At 30.7% G+C, this 15,965-nt stretch overlaps 2 protein-coding genes and 1 pseudogene across 2 annotated transcripts; 2 read left to right on the top strand and 1 right to left on the bottom strand.

Moving 5' to 3' along the window:
• Positions 1 to 285: 285 nt before the first annotated feature.
• LOC125828512 (uncharacterized) lies at positions 286 to 1,403 on the bottom strand (annotated as a pseudogene).
• A 6,050-nt stretch (positions 1,404 to 7,453) lies between these two features.
• On the top strand, positions 7,454 to 8,072 carry LOC125828428 (inactive protein RESTRICTED TEV MOVEMENT 1-like). Its single transcript, XM_049507724.1, has 2 exons — positions 7,454 to 7,684; positions 7,770 to 8,072. The coding sequence occupies exons 1-2, from the start codon at positions 7,454 to 7,456 to the stop codon at positions 8,070 to 8,072; spliced, it is 534 nt and encodes a 177-aa protein (XP_049363681.1).
• Positions 8,073 to 9,472: 1,400 nt separating this feature from the next.
• LOC125828427 (uncharacterized) lies at positions 9,473 to 12,258 on the top strand. The gene is made up of 3 exons (XM_049507723.1): positions 9,473 to 9,694; positions 9,785 to 10,060; positions 11,944 to 12,258. The coding sequence occupies exons 1-3, from the start codon at positions 9,473 to 9,475 to the stop codon at positions 12,256 to 12,258; spliced, it is 813 nt and encodes a 270-aa protein (XP_049363680.1).
• Positions 12,259 to 15,965: the final 3,707 nt, after the last annotated feature.

Below are 15,965 nucleotides of genomic sequence, written 5' to 3'. Positions count from 1 at the left end.
TCCGATTTCTTTGACAGTCTAAACTCTAAAGAGAATCATATCAAAAAGTTCAGCTTATACAACAAACATTACACGTTTGGCCAAAAAAATAATACATAATTTGTAGTATTTGGTCTACTATTATTGTATCTTAGTAGCCAAGCATAGGAAAGTAATTAGAATTACAAAAACGTTAAGGTGTACACTGAATAATCCTACTGAAGTATTTAGTCTACTATTATTGTATCTTAAATTGAGGTCGCTATTCTAGAAAACCTTAACTCGGCTTTGGTCGAACCTGTCAAACTTAAATCATGAATGCCTTTGTTCTAGAGTGATGAGAAAATCGGGACACCTGTTAAGGTACCTCCGCTGTCAACAATGAAAATATTACCAGATACATATTCTGAAGAAGTATGGATCAAATACTTAACGAGTGATGTTAAAGCCGGATCTGTCATTCCAAGATATCTCAGAGGAACGGTTCGCAAAATGACATTATTGAACCCTTCCTTTTGCATAAGGCTCTCTGTTATATGAGATTTGAAAACTCCTGGTGCTATTGAGTTCACTCTGATATTGTATACTCCCAATTCAAGTGCCATCATCTGCCATTATTTGAATTACAGAGAAGAAAATAAATGGACATTTCGATATTACATCAATGGTAGATGCACCCTTGCAGGTTTTAAGACAGTAGCTAGTACGTACCCTAGTGAGCATGTCAAGAGCCATCTTTGAAGAAGCATAAGTAAGACCCCCGGGTACTAGTACTCGATTCAGACCAGAAACTGAAGAGATATTAATAACAAATCCTCCGCCCTGTTTGGCATCGCGCATGAGTCTACAAACATATTTGGACAGCAACCATGCCCCTCTGAGATTCGTCTTAAAAAGGTATGTTCCCATTCCTCCTCTGCCAATTCTAGTGGAGAGCTAACACTACCTATACATATATATATGTATGATGATGATACTGATACGTGATACTTTTTAGAAATTCAAATTGAGGACTTTTGTTTTACGTACCATGTTAAAGTGTGTGACATTTCATTTAAATTTTTACCTTTTTTTTAGAGACCGTACTTTTCTTTACTTAAATATCTTTTAAATGTATGAAAATTACCTCTTATGCCAGCATTGTTAATCAAGACATTGATACGTCCAAAGGCATCCCAAGCTCTTTGTACAGCTCCCTTAATGGTAGCACCATTGGACATGACATCAAGCTCGAGGGCGAATGCTCGCCAAATACCCTCTGAATTAATGTCGTTGCAGAGAGATTCTAGCCTGTCAATACGACGAGCAGCAGCAATTATGGTGCAACCAGCTTTGGCCAAGTCGAGACAGAACTCTAGCCCGATTCCCGAGGATGCCCCTGTCACCAACACTACTTTCCCGCTCAGGTCCTTCCACGGCTCCATTTTACTTAGAGGTATGTATGAGAGCAAAGTATAATGTGATAATGTGGGGAGTTAAATAGAAAAACATATACGTTATATAACATTGTGGTATAGAAGATTGAAAGCCAGTTATGTTTTGTGAAAGAGCTGAGTAGTGTACCCATTAATATGGGACCAGATCTAAGTTGGCCAACCTAACTAGCATTTGTGAAAATGGCCAAACGGCAACTCTAGAGAAACTTTTCAACCTATCTTTAGTTTAAAATCACAGGATTCAAGAAAATTCTTTATTTTTTTAAAACTTGTATCAACTCAAGATCAGACAAACAAATTGAAACAGAGTGTGTACTTATTAATTGTGCACTAATGGATTTCTTTTTTTTGCTTCTAAAGTTTGTTGATTGGTCCACATTTGGTTTTATGCATTAATTAGAGGTTTTTTCTTTCTAGAGTCTACAAGAGAACTACACTAACTCAATTTACTTCTTGTATGCAGTTAGGTATTTAATTAATGTACTTCACAAATCAATTAATATGTGGCATTTCCACTAAGATCTCTTTGTTAGTTGTGGGAAAGAATTTCTCATCGGTTTCTTTTTAAGAACATATTGAGAGAGAAGCGTCTAACCAAATTCTTCTCAAAATCAGTGCTGTCAGCTATGATATATAATCATTAGATAATGTGATTGGTAAATAAGGATTTAGTTTTTTAGTAGGATGTATAATGTATCGTCAATTATCAATATGATTCCACAAAGAGAAAGTATATAATACATAAATTCAGACAAAAGAAATATATAGAGAGAAAAGATTATTTACTAGTAGTATACATGCAAGTTGTCTTAAACAATTAAGACTGTTATTATAATATGCATAAAAGGGAGTGAATCTCAAAAACTGTACTAAAATATTTAAAAAATATGAGCATGTGGTTCTATATCATGTACACACAGCTTGCAATATTTGAATCCTTCCCAAAACACATTGCACCACCATGTGCTCCTTTCTATCCAAATATCTCAGATCCAAAACTTTCACTCTGCCACTGCAGCTCCGCTGCCTCCAAGGAGGAGGGGGAGGAGTCGCGGGAGACTTCAACTCTCCGATTTTACATAAAAATCTGATGATGCCCTTACGCCAATTTTGTAAGCTTCCAATCGGAGTATCGAAAGAGGAACTATTGAGAGAAGGGTTGCAGCCTGAGCTGATGCCGAAACACGTAGCTATTATACCGGACGGTAACCGGAGATGGGCTAAGGAGAGGGGTTTGTCACCGGAAAAAGGTCATGAAGCTGGAAAAAAAGTGCTCGGAGTCAAAGTTCTTTCTGCTTATGCTTTTTCTACTGAGAATTGGTCAAGGCCCAAGGTAAGTCCGAGTTTTAGATGTTTTAATACTTTATATGTCGTTATATGCTCAGGGGCATCTCAATAAGATCAGTAACTTTAACAGGAGGCTTTATTTTCTGCTCAATATTTTTTTTGGATTCGAGCTTCCGAATGAAAAAAAATCTTTACTATGGAGCACTTTCCTCTTTTATCAGTCTTGCGTGTCTCAAAATAGAATTAATCGGGAAATTCAATACTAGGGAATAGAGGATGAAAATAAATTGATCCCCCAAAAGTTTTGAGGCCTAAAGCCCTGGCTGTAGTGGCTTGACCCTCTGGCCTGCCCTGTTAATATGCTTCCCGATGCATTGACATTAAACCAGCTCACATCTCCCACGCTCTCACCACATGTCCTGATTTTTGTGAACTTCTCGTTCCATGAGACCTCAGGTCTCGCTATTTCCATTTTCTAGGTCACGTGTTAACCTCGTTAGAAAGCGGAGTTCAACTGGAATAAACTCCCTCCAAGCAAATAACATGCTCTAGTGCAGATTGGTAAAAAAAAATGGTGCTAAAATGAATAGCTCCACCCTGTTTTCTGTTATTTTATTTTTTTTTATTTTTTAAGATTAGTTAGCCATGTGAGTTGTGACCATTATATATATTTTAAAGTTATGTTGCACTGGCAATATAAATAAATTAAAATGTTACCTTAAAGCCCTTTTATGTCAATGGTCAAGTGCAGTCTAAAAATTCAGATTCTCTCATACATTTTCTATATATATATTTGGGCAGGCTGAAGTAACTTTCTTGATGACGAGCTACTTTGAAAGGCTTACCGAGGAATTCATGAGGTAATATTATTTAACTGAAAACTCTTTAATTACTTCTTTTTAAAATCGTTATGTCCGGATAAGCGTGCATGCACCTTAACTAATTAATTTCATGGGACTACATACGGGATAACTCTGTTCAACAAGGCAACTGTTACAACTTATAAATAATGTTCAAACTGTTATAGAACATGTTAAATTTCCAATCCTATTGCATCCAACTTCACAAGAACTGGCTTGTGAATGAAACCCGACATGTTTTTAATTGAAAAGATCGACACTAATACAAATAAAATCTTCTTTTATATGGGACTTTTCAGTGTCTGAGCTACAGTATTGAGTACAGGTTCAAACCATCCAATATTCACTTTTTGCTGCATTTTGATTAGGAAATTCATTAAATATATATAAATATTTGATTATGAACCCAGTAATTAATACGATCTATGAACTCTGTGGCAAGTTCAAAACTCACACACTTTGATCCATTATTATTCACTTGGTTCCCTTTCCATTTTTATTTTTTTTAGAGATAGTCTCTTGTACTAATTTCAATATATTTTTAGGTATGGGATGAAAATGTCCTTTATTGGAGACAGGTCTAACCTTCCAAATTCTTTGAAATAAATGTTAAGATTAGCTGAGGAAAGCACAAAGGACAACACAGGGCTTCATTTTGTGGCAGCACTTAACTATGCTGGAAGATATGACATAACACAAGCAACTAAAAAGATTGCTAGTAAAGTTAAAGATGGAGTTATTCAATTAGAGGATATTAATGACAAGTTAATTGATGAAGAATTAGAGACTAATAAGATTTTGGAATATCCTAATCCTGATTTACTCATCAGAACAAGTGGAGAGTTGAGAATTAGCAACTACATGTTGTGGCAATTGGCTTATAGTGAATTCTACTTTGTGGATAAATTGTTTCCTCAATTGGATGAAGATGATTTTGTAGCAGCTTTACGTTCGTTTCAGCAAAGGCAAAGACGTTATGGTGGACACAAAATTTAATGGAAGGACCGCAATATAATTAGTCTTTGTGTACATCTTACCTTTTCTTAGACTTTATTTGTGAGATTACACTGAGTATACAATTGTTATTGACAGCAATGTAGTAATATTATGTGCGGAGGTTTGGTGGATTAAAAAGAGTGTTTGTTATCCTATGGGATAAAACTAGTTAGTATTTGCTAGCTTCTTTATGATGTGTAGCAGCCTAAATATTCAACCATTCTCTAATATTCTCTACAATTAATTGAGAAATAAAGGTTCAAACTTGACGTTGAACATTGTGATCAGTGTTTTAAAAGGTGGGGGCGTGAGACGAGACATTTTATGCCGTATGGGGCGAGACTTAAGCCTCGAGACATAGGACGTAAGTCTTATGATCTACGGGACGTAGTCTCATGTATATTCAATTTTATAATTTTATTACTAAGAAAATAAGCGAAAGTAAAACTTTCAATTATTTTACAAATAAACTTTAATAAATAACCTATAATATATAGAAAAAAATATATTATGATTTTTATTTGAGAAATGTATTAATAAACAATAATGAAGAAAAAGAGTATTGCAATTAATATCATTACACTAATAATAAAAAATATGATTTAAAATAAAAAAAGTTCAAAAACCAAAAAAAAAAGAAAAAACCCGTGTACTTGCGCCCTAAAAACGTTTTTGAAAACACTTGTTGTGATGGTGCCAAAGAGAAAGTAAAAAAGGTTGAATTGGAAGTTGAAACAATATGTAGCAATGGTTGAAGTTGGAAGGGGTAGTTCAAGAAAATGTATAGAGACGTTACTTGGAAGTTGAAAACATGCACCTTAATTAGTCTCACTCTAATCTATATATACAATTCATTCATGCCGCAAATTAAAAACCACGAGTTGGATCATATTTCACTAAATTTTTTTAGATATATTTATAGTTTTAAAAAATTATTAATTTATAATATAAATGGGATCATATATTTATATAGGAATATTATCTTAAAGAGGTTATTAATTAACTGAGTATTAATTTAGTGAGATTTGTACGTGGGTTTTTTTGATAATAGTAATATTCACATTGATTAAAAAAAAAAAAAAATTATGGGCACCTTCACCTTGTAAGTAGATACTCAAAATATATATCCTATTTTTTAGTTAAACAAGAAGTGAAGATTCGTATTTTTGAGATTAAAAGATCAAATACAAAAGGGCTCTAGAAACCTTCTAAGAGCTAAATTACTTAGAAGTTGAAACACCTTAATTTTAATAGTAATTAATGAGTGTGAAGATGAATTTGATCAAGGTTGGAGCTGCTGGAGGAAAAGAAAAAAAAGGAGGTGTTTGGGATTTTTGTTTCCGACGATAAACAGGCAATTCAGTCACTTCAATTCCTCTTCGTTAAGAATGGAAACTTTGTTTTATCAAACAGACATGGTGATGCTGCACACGACGCAAACTTTGCTACAGTAAGTAAGTAGTGCAATTCTATCTCCTATTTATCCTTTTGTAGGAACGTACACTAATAGTAATATTAATGAAGGTTGTGTTGGATTATCAATCGGAGTTTCTTACTTGGATAAGTGGTTTTCATGATTTAGAACCACCGAATAAGTGGACGTATTTGAGATCAATAACATTTGGCACAAACAAAGGTACGTATGGACCCTATGGCATGAAGACCGCTGTTAATTTGAAACTGAAAGAGTTCAACTTTCAAATAGGAGATGACCGTTCTTTTGGTGGATTTCACGGCACCAAACATGGTAATTACATTGAGAGTATTGGTCTTTATCTCAACACTATCACATCATCCATGATCAACACACACAAAAAGTCCTCTCAAGTGAAGGTGAAAGATGAAGAACAAATATTTGATAATTTGACATCCTCTTGGTTTTGTTTTTAATGTTGGGGATAATTGTAGTTTTAATTCTAAGTTTAATTTGGTCATTATGATATGTTTATTACATACAATAATTTCATAAATATGCATGCAAAGTATAGCAAAGGTATAAGTCTATAAAACAATCTTAAGAGAGAAGAATCAAGGGAGGAACAAAATTGTATGACAATCGAATCACGAAGAAATCTTGAGAGAAAAGAATCAAAGGAGGATCAGAATTGTACCCGCACTATTTATCAATAAAATATATATTTTTATATATAGTTTTTATTTGTGATTGCAATTTATTAACCATCACTTTAAAATTTGTTTGCAAATAATTATATATGTTTATTGGTGATATTTTAGTTGTTTTTGTCTCCATAATCAAAAGTCAAACTAAATATTTACTTCTTGTAGCCCAAGTTTAGGTGTTGCCCTGCAAAGGTAAAAGACTCTCATAATTATATATATTACAATCTCTTAATTAAGAAAATAATCTTCTAAAATTAGATTATTATTTGTTTTTACTGTTTTGCAAAGTACCAAAAAATATTTAATAGTTTTAATTATAGTGTTTGTCTAATTAATTGTTTTTGAAATCACTGGTTAATCTCTTTTTAACATATTACGTATTATACTATTTTGTCCTAAACAAAATAGTCTAATATATATGTATATGGAATACAATATATATTTATATTGCACTAGAAAATAACAATTGCAGTTAAAATAACGAATTACATTTGTTTGACGTAATGAAGTAATTAAATTTGTACTTCAAATTCTAATTAAATTAGGTCTTCTTTTTTTCCCTTATTTTTAGCTCTTCCATCTATATATAAAAGAAAAAAAGAAAGAGAATCTTACACATGAAATATTTCCTCTTTAATATAGTTTTTGTATTGAATAAGGTCTTTAATTTTCCCCCTTTTTTATGCTAAAACTTTTTTAACCTTTTGTTTTACATGTCTTTCTTTATAAATATCGACATATAACTTGTTTATGTTAAAATTAATTTTATTAAGAATGGATATGGATATGATCAAAGTAGGGCCAATCGGAGGAAAAACAACCGATGGAAGTGTTTGGGATGAAAAAGGTAAAGGTGAAATTGCCAAGATTTTTGTTACAAGTGGCACTCAAACATATTTTCTTTTATCACTTCAATTCCTCTTTGTTGATCAAAATGGACAATTTATTTTGTCTGATAGACATGGTGCTCAGTACAATTATAGCTACACTACAACCTTCAATACTGTAAGTATTTATATATATACTTTGGATCCAATGCTCAAACTTCAGATTTCATTATAATTGATTTGTATTTATATTTGTGTTGAAGGTTGTTTTGGATTATCCATCGGAATTTCTTATCGGAATAAAAGGTACCTATTACTCGAATGGTTTGAGATCGATAACATTTGTGACTAACAAAGATACATATGGGCCATATGGCAGCACAAGGCCCATGACAGACGACGCAGTGATTGATATTCAAATAGGAAATGATCGTTCTTTTGGTGGATTTCACGGTCTCAAGCAAAAAACTCGCATTGAGAGTATTGGGCTCTATTTGAAGCCCATTACACCCTCCATGATCAAGCCTACTCCACTCACAAGGCCCAAAAGGAAGAAGACCAATTAATCCTCAATTTTGTTCAATTACAATTTAATCTTAGTTTTTTTTTTTTCATGATTGATATTTGATATTCATATGATCGATATATATTAAAGGTATTTGGTTAAGTTTATTACTTGACAATTATGTAAGTGATGAATCGATGATTGTTCTTTTATTTCCATAATTAAATACTATATATTTCTCTAATTCATGCATTTTTCTACTAACAATAAAGATATAACATTGTATCTATTGATTGTTATAGATATTAGAGATAAATGTTAAAAACATATCACGTATAATTTAGGTGTGTTTTTGACACTTATCTCTAGATATTATGTATAAAGATATCTCCATAAACGTCTATAGACTAATTAACTATAATATTACATCACTTAATTGTGAGTTTGTGACATTGGATTCAATAGATAGTAAAATTCAAGGTTCATTCGATCAATGTTGATGTATATAATTAAAAGAGATATTATATTATACTTCAACTTATTTTACATAAAATAAACAACACTTTGAGAATATGCAAATTAGTGACAAGTTTGTTAATTACCAAAACTGCTCAACTGTCTACCCGAAACGTAGGGATAATTTTGTAAATTACATATCCAATTTCAACCCACCCGCCCATTTAACATCTCTAGTTGCAGGTTCAAACCTAGGCCACATTACTTTTTATTCCTGAATTTTTAGTTCAACCAATTTACTCATTTATAGCTTTTTGGTTGTCTTCTCATTAATTAAAATGCATGTTTCATAATTAAGAAGAAATATTTCATATTACGTAAATATATTTCGTATTCATATTTTAGTTATTCCATCTTCTATCTTACATACAAATATTTTAATTTTTAAATGTCATCGAAAATATTTTCTTTTATATAGTTAAAAATATATTATTATTATTATTAATAATAATAATATTTAAGAAAACCTTATTTACATAAGTAAATTTTTACTATAAAAAAATACCAAATAGGTACTACTTAATAAGTAATCTGTTTAATTATTTTATTTCTCCATCTTTTTATGTGTAAATCACTTTTTATTTCTAATGTTAATGCTAGATCTTTAATATTATTACTAGAAACGAACATATGTCATTGACTTTTAAAAATTAAAAGTGCCAATAATAAGACTCTTCAAATTTCATCCGTGCCACATAAATTGTGACAAAGAAAGTATTATATTATTTAAAAATTATGTTAATTTTATAAGTCACAATCATTTACCACTTAATGTTTTTAGAAAATATATATTAAAGAATTGAGTAACTCTGCAAATTTCTACATAAATTACAACAAAATAAGTAATATATATTGGGCCTGTAATAGCACGGACTCACGTATCTAGTATATATATATATATACACGTTAAAGACTTGATGGATTATTATTGACAAAGAAACAATAATGAATAAGCAAATTGATATGATAAAATATGGTGTAAAGAAGGAAGGGACTGTTTGGGATGAAAAGGGAAAAAGTGAAATAGCAAAGATTTTTATTTACAGCGGTGCTGAGTCCTATTTTGTTAATTCACTTCAATTCTTGTTCGTTGTGGATGGCCAATTTGTTTTGTCTCGATTACATGGTGCTGACTACAACTATTCTTGGAATACAAACTTTAGTACAGTAAGTTTATATATATATTTTATACATATGTATACTTTAATTTGTCACAAACCTTTTTTCTGATGATCGTTTATGTTATATATATTGAAGATTGTGTTGGATTATCCATCTGAATTTCTTACTAGGATACAAGGTACGTATTATTCTAATGGGTTGAGATCGATAAAATTTGTGACGAACAAAGGTGTTTATGGACCCTATGGAAGCGATAAGATCCATCCAAAAGTCCAATTCGAAGAGTTCATTGTTCATCTCGGAGATGATCGTTCTTTTGGTGGATTTCATGGCACCAAAAGAAAGACGCATATTGAGAGTATTGGAATCTATATGAAGCCTGTCACATCCTCCATGATAACAAATTCTTCAGTATTGACAAAGTCCAAAAGACCAAAAAGAAAATAATATATTAATTGAATTCAAACATATATACTTTCATTATGTTTTGTTACAATTTTGATGTTATATATATTTATGGATTGATATTATTATTTTTATATAAGATTACATCAGTTGGTACGTACTGCTTTGGTTAATGTTATTATGTGACAGTCATTGATGATATTTTAGTTGTTTTTGTATGCATAGTCAAAAGTCAAACTAAATAGATACAATTCTTGTAGCCCAATGTTTAGGAGATTGTTTGTACTTATATATTATAGGGAAAAAGGACAAATATATCTCTGAACTATCGTAAATGGTATGTAAATACTCTTCGTCATATTTTTGGGACATTATTGATGCCCCTGTCGTCTAAAAACTAGAGCATATATATTATTTATACTAACGGACATACACGTGTCATAATCTCATCCACCAATCTGACATTTATTAAATATCGGATCGACGGATAAGATTGTGCCACGTGTTCCTATTTAGTTTTCCGTTAGAGTGAAGGGCATATATGTTATGTTCTAGTTTTTAGATGGCAGGGACCATTTAAGATAGTTCGGGGGTATATTTGTCATTTTTCCCTATATTATATAGGTGTTGCCTAGCAAAGGTAAAAGACACTCATAATTATATTACAATCCCTATATAATTATAATTGTAATTACGTGACAATTATATAACTTCTTTAACATTATATAAGAAACAATAGGGGTAATATTACAAATTTATCCTTTGACTTTATTAAATTTAATGTTTTGAGAAATGTGTTGATGCTAATAGCAAGGGTAAAATAGACACAAAAGGTAAATTATCTCTTAATTTTCTAAACTGGATAAGTATTGTTGGACAACTATTTTTAGTAGAACAACTTTCACATATAGCAAACATAAAAATTATATTTGTATGTTATAGCTATAGTTTGCATAATTGCGCTGGAGCGTTTGATTTGTATAATTCGCTAGATACATCCAATTTTATACAAATTATTCAGTTTTGTATAAATTCATTTATACATTGTAATTTGTATAATAAGATCACTATTTGTATAATTATAAGTGTATAAGACGAAAATATATGGATTTGTATTTGATATACACTTTTCTCTCGCTTTATACAAACACAAACGCATTTTATACATTTGTATACCGAATGGGTAATTGTATACCGAAAATGGCTAATTGTATACCGAATCAGATGGCAAAAAAATGGGATGTTTGTTGCGAATTACAAATAAAATAAACTATGCCTATAGCATTTAATTTGAATTAATAGTTTGTTATTTCATATAATTTTTTCTTTTAATATAGTGAACAACTATTGTTGGACGGAGGAGAGTGCATTAAAAAACATCTATTTTTAGAAAATATTGTATTCATAAATCAGGACACACAAATCATAACTAGACATGAATTAAATAAATATATAAATAACAAACCCTAAACAACTTAGAATTCCTACCCAACTTTAAATTATTGTTCCAACACACACTCTATATATATACACATTAAAGACTTGATGGATTATTATTAACAAAGAAACAATAATGAATAACCAAATTGATATGATAAAATATGGTGTAAAGAAGGAAGGAATTGTTTGGGATGAAAAGGGAAAAAGTGAAATAGCCAAGATTTTTATTTATAGCGGTGTTGACGCCTATTTTGTTTGTTCACTTCAATTCTTGTTCGTTGAGGATGGTCAATTTGTTTTGTCTCAATTACATGGTGCTGACTACAACTATTCTTTGAATACAAACTTTAGTACAGTAAGTTTTTATATATATGTATATATTTTATAGTATGCTTTAATTTGTTATAAACCTTTTGGTCTGATGATTGTTTTTTGTATATATATTAAAGGTTGTGTTGGATTATCCATCTGAATTTCTTACTGGAATACAAGGTACGTTTTATCGTACTGGGTTGAGATCGATAAAATTTGTGACGAATAAAAATGTTTATGGACCCTATGACAGCGATAAGATCAATCCGAAATTCCAATACAAAGAGTTCAATGTTCATCTAGGAGATGATCGTTCTTTTGGTGGATTTCATGGCACCAAAAGTGAGAGTCATATTGAGAGCATTGGAATCTATATGAAGCCTGTCACATCCTCTATGATAACAAATTCTTCAGACAAAGTCCAAAAGTCCAAAAAGAAAACAAGATATTAATTGAATTCAACATATATACTTTTATTATGTTTTGTTACAATTTTAATGTTATATTTATGGATTGATATTATTATTTTTATATAAGATTACATCATTTGGCACTGCTTTGGTTAATGTTATTATGTGACAGTCATTGATGATATTTTAGTAGGTAATTGTTTTTGTCTGCATAATCAAAAGTCAAACAAAATAGATACTTCTTGTAGCCCAATGTTTAGGAGATCGTTTGTAATTATATATTTTAGGTGTTACCTAGCAAAGGTAAAAGACACTCATAATTATATTACAAAATTACAATCCCGATATAATTATAATTGTAATTATGTGACAATTATATAACTACTTCAACATCTCACGTAATTAAACTCCGTTAATTAAATTAGTAAGGGTATATTTTAGAAAATTAACTTAAGTAATTCTAGAAGTTGAGGTGCACGAAAAGTAGCTTGAAGGATTCCCAAAACCTAATGTTTTCCTTTGTAGCCTACGTATGGTTGTTTTGGTAAAGTTGTCCTAAACCTAATAGTATAATATATTAATATGGTACGTAGATTCAAAGTGGAGTCCTTTAGTTTTTGAGTTATTGAAGTTACCTTTTATAGTCTTCTTCGATAACAATGATAACAATAATACTTGTTTAGATTTACAAGTAGGATCTATGAAGAATGGTGTGCACACAGACCTAAGAGTTTTCAATAGATCTTTAGCTTAATGGTTGTTAATATATGAAATGATATATAACACAAGAAATATTTGAATTTATAAAAGTAAAATTTTTAAAAATCACCCTTTTTCTTGCACTAGTTTAAAAGGAAATAAAAATGTAATTTAAAACAAATTTTACGTACCTAATCATTTCGTTAAAAAAATATATTTTAAGTACATGTGCCGTTAAAATAATGAATAGTTTGTTTAACGTAGAAACTGAACTCAAAGTGCTTTGATATCAATAGGAAAAACAAACTTTGAATAATCAAATATATTATGCATAACTAATACTACTTCCTAATGTCTTTTAAGGTTTCATGGTTATGATTTATGAAAATAATTGCTTCAAAATATCTGTTATTATAGAAAATTATAATATAATCAATTAATGTTACCATTTTATTCTTATTCTAAATGTGAAAAGAGAATCCTACGTGGTAATTCTAGAAAATTAACTTACATTAATTGTTGAAAGAATCCTAAATCTTAAGTAATACTCCAGTCCCATCCTCTATGATTACAAATTTGACAAAATCCAAAAAAAAATAAAAAATAAAAATCATCTTATTTCATGTTATAGTCACTTTTTTTTGTGAATTGATATTATTTTATTATATATGTTATTGGTAATTTTTTTAGTTGTCTTTGTCTCCATAATCAAAGGTCAAACTAAATATATACTTAGCCCAAGTTTAGGTGTTGCCTAGCAAGGTAAAAGACTCATAATTATATTACAATCTCCTAATTAAGAAAATAATCTTCTAAAATTGGACTACTATTTGCTTTTAATGTTTTGTAAAGTACTGAAAATTAATATTTAGTAATAGATTTAATTATAGTGTTTGTCTAATAAATTACTTTTTAAATCACTGATTAACTCGATCTCTATTTAACATATCTCACGTAATTAAACTTCCCTCGATTAAATTAGTAAGCGGTAAATTCTAGAAAATCAACTTAAGTAATACTTACTAATTGTTTAAAGAGTCCTAAACCTAACGTTTTCCTTTATAGCTTAAGTACGGTTATTTTGATAAAAAATTGTCCTAAACCAAATATAATCTAATATATATGTATATGGACGGTAAAAAAGTATACCTACATTTCACTAGAAATAACAATTGTCGTTAAATTAATGAATTACATTTATTAATATGTATACGAACTTTGAATAATTAATATGTATAGTACAATAAACTTTTTATTGAATAAGGTCTCTCTTTCTTTTTTCCCCCTTACTTTTAGCTCTTCCATATATAACACATTTTTTTGCTTACTCTTTCACTTTCATTTTTCAATCCGACTCACTCCCGGCTACGGTTTGGACCTTTCGCCTGCTTAGAAGTGGATTCGAACCACTGATACATGAATTTTCAGTCCAACTCTTTTAACCTTTTGTTTTACATGTCTTCTTTATGTTAAGTATATAGACATAAAATAATAATAATAACAAAAAGTATAGACATAAAATAAATTTTATTAAGAAAAAAGAATGAATATGGATTTGATAAAAGTAGGGCCAATAGGAGGAAAAACAACAGGAGGAAGTGTTTGGGATGAAAAAGGTAAAGGTGAAATTGCCAAGATTTTTGTTACAAGTGGTACTCAAACAAATTTTGTTTTATCACTTCAATTCCTCTTTGTTGATCAAAATGGACAATTTACTTTGTCTGATAGACATGGTGCTCAGTACAATTATAGCTACACTACAACCTTCAATACTGTAAGTATTTATATATATACTTTGGATCCAATGCTCAAACTTCAGGTTTCATTATAATTGATTTGTATTTATATTTGTGTTGAAGGTTGTTTTGGATTATCCATCGGAATTTCTTATCGAATAAAAGGTAACTATTACTCGAAGGGAAAATTGTATATAATAGCAAACTATTAATTCAAATTAAATGTTATAAATATAGTTTGATTTAATTGTACCCCATAGCAAACTATTGCTATTTAACCTCTCTCTTGGTGAATCTCGCTCGCCACTCTCGTTCTCTCCCTCACTTCTCTCGTTTTTTATACAAACGCAAGTGTATAAAGTGCGTTTGTGTTTGTATAAAGCGAGAGAAAATTGTATATATACATATATTTTCGTTCCCCTCTCTCCCAGATCTCGCTCGCCACTCTCCCAGATCTCGCTCTCTCACTCGCTCTCTCACTATATACAAAACCGCAAACTGTATAAAATGCGTTTGTATTTGTATAAAGCGAGAGAAAATTGTATATATACATATATTTTCGTTCCTCTCTCTCCCCTCTCCTAGATCTCGCTCGCCATTCTCCCAGATCTCGCTTTCTCACTTCCCTCTCTCACTTTATACAAAAACGCAAATGTATAAAATACGTGAAAATTGTATATATACATATATTTTCGTTCTCCTCTCTCCCCTCTCCCAGATCTCACTCGCCACTCTCCCAGATCTCACTCGCCACTCTCCCAGATCTCGCTCGCTCACTCCTCTCTCTCACTTTATACAATTGATCTTTTTGTATATGTAACCAAAGCAGATTATACAACTGCTTTCTTTGTATATGTATAGCGAAATATACATAATTATGTTTGCTATGGAGCGCAATTATGCAAAGTTTGCTATAGCTTACAAATATGAATTTTGTGTTTGCTATATGTGAAAGTTGTTCATACTCGAATGGTTTGAGATCGATAACACTTGTGACTAACAAAGATACATATGGGCCATATGGCGGCGTAAAGCCCATGATAGTCGACAGAGAGATTGATTTTCAAATAGGAAATGATCCTTCTTGAATTTCATGGCCTCAAGCAAAAAACTTACATTGAGAGTATTGGGCTCTATTTGAACCCCATTACACCCTCCATGATCAAGCCCACTCTACTCACAAGGCCCAGCCCAAAAGGAAAAAGAACAATTAATCCCCAATCTTGTTGAATTTCAATTTAATCTTAGTTTTATTTTTTTGTAAAAAAATTATTTCTCATAATTGATATTTGATATTCATCATCATCATTTTAT

The sequence above is a fragment of the Solanum verrucosum genome, unplaced genomic scaffold (genome assembly GCF_900185275.1).
Source record: "Solanum verrucosum unplaced genomic scaffold, falcon-dt-bn FXZP01000273.1, whole genome shotgun sequence".
NCBI lineage: Eukaryota > Viridiplantae > Streptophyta > Magnoliopsida > Solanales > Solanaceae > Solanum > Solanum verrucosum.
This window is presented reverse-complemented; position numbering and strand designations above follow the sequence as displayed.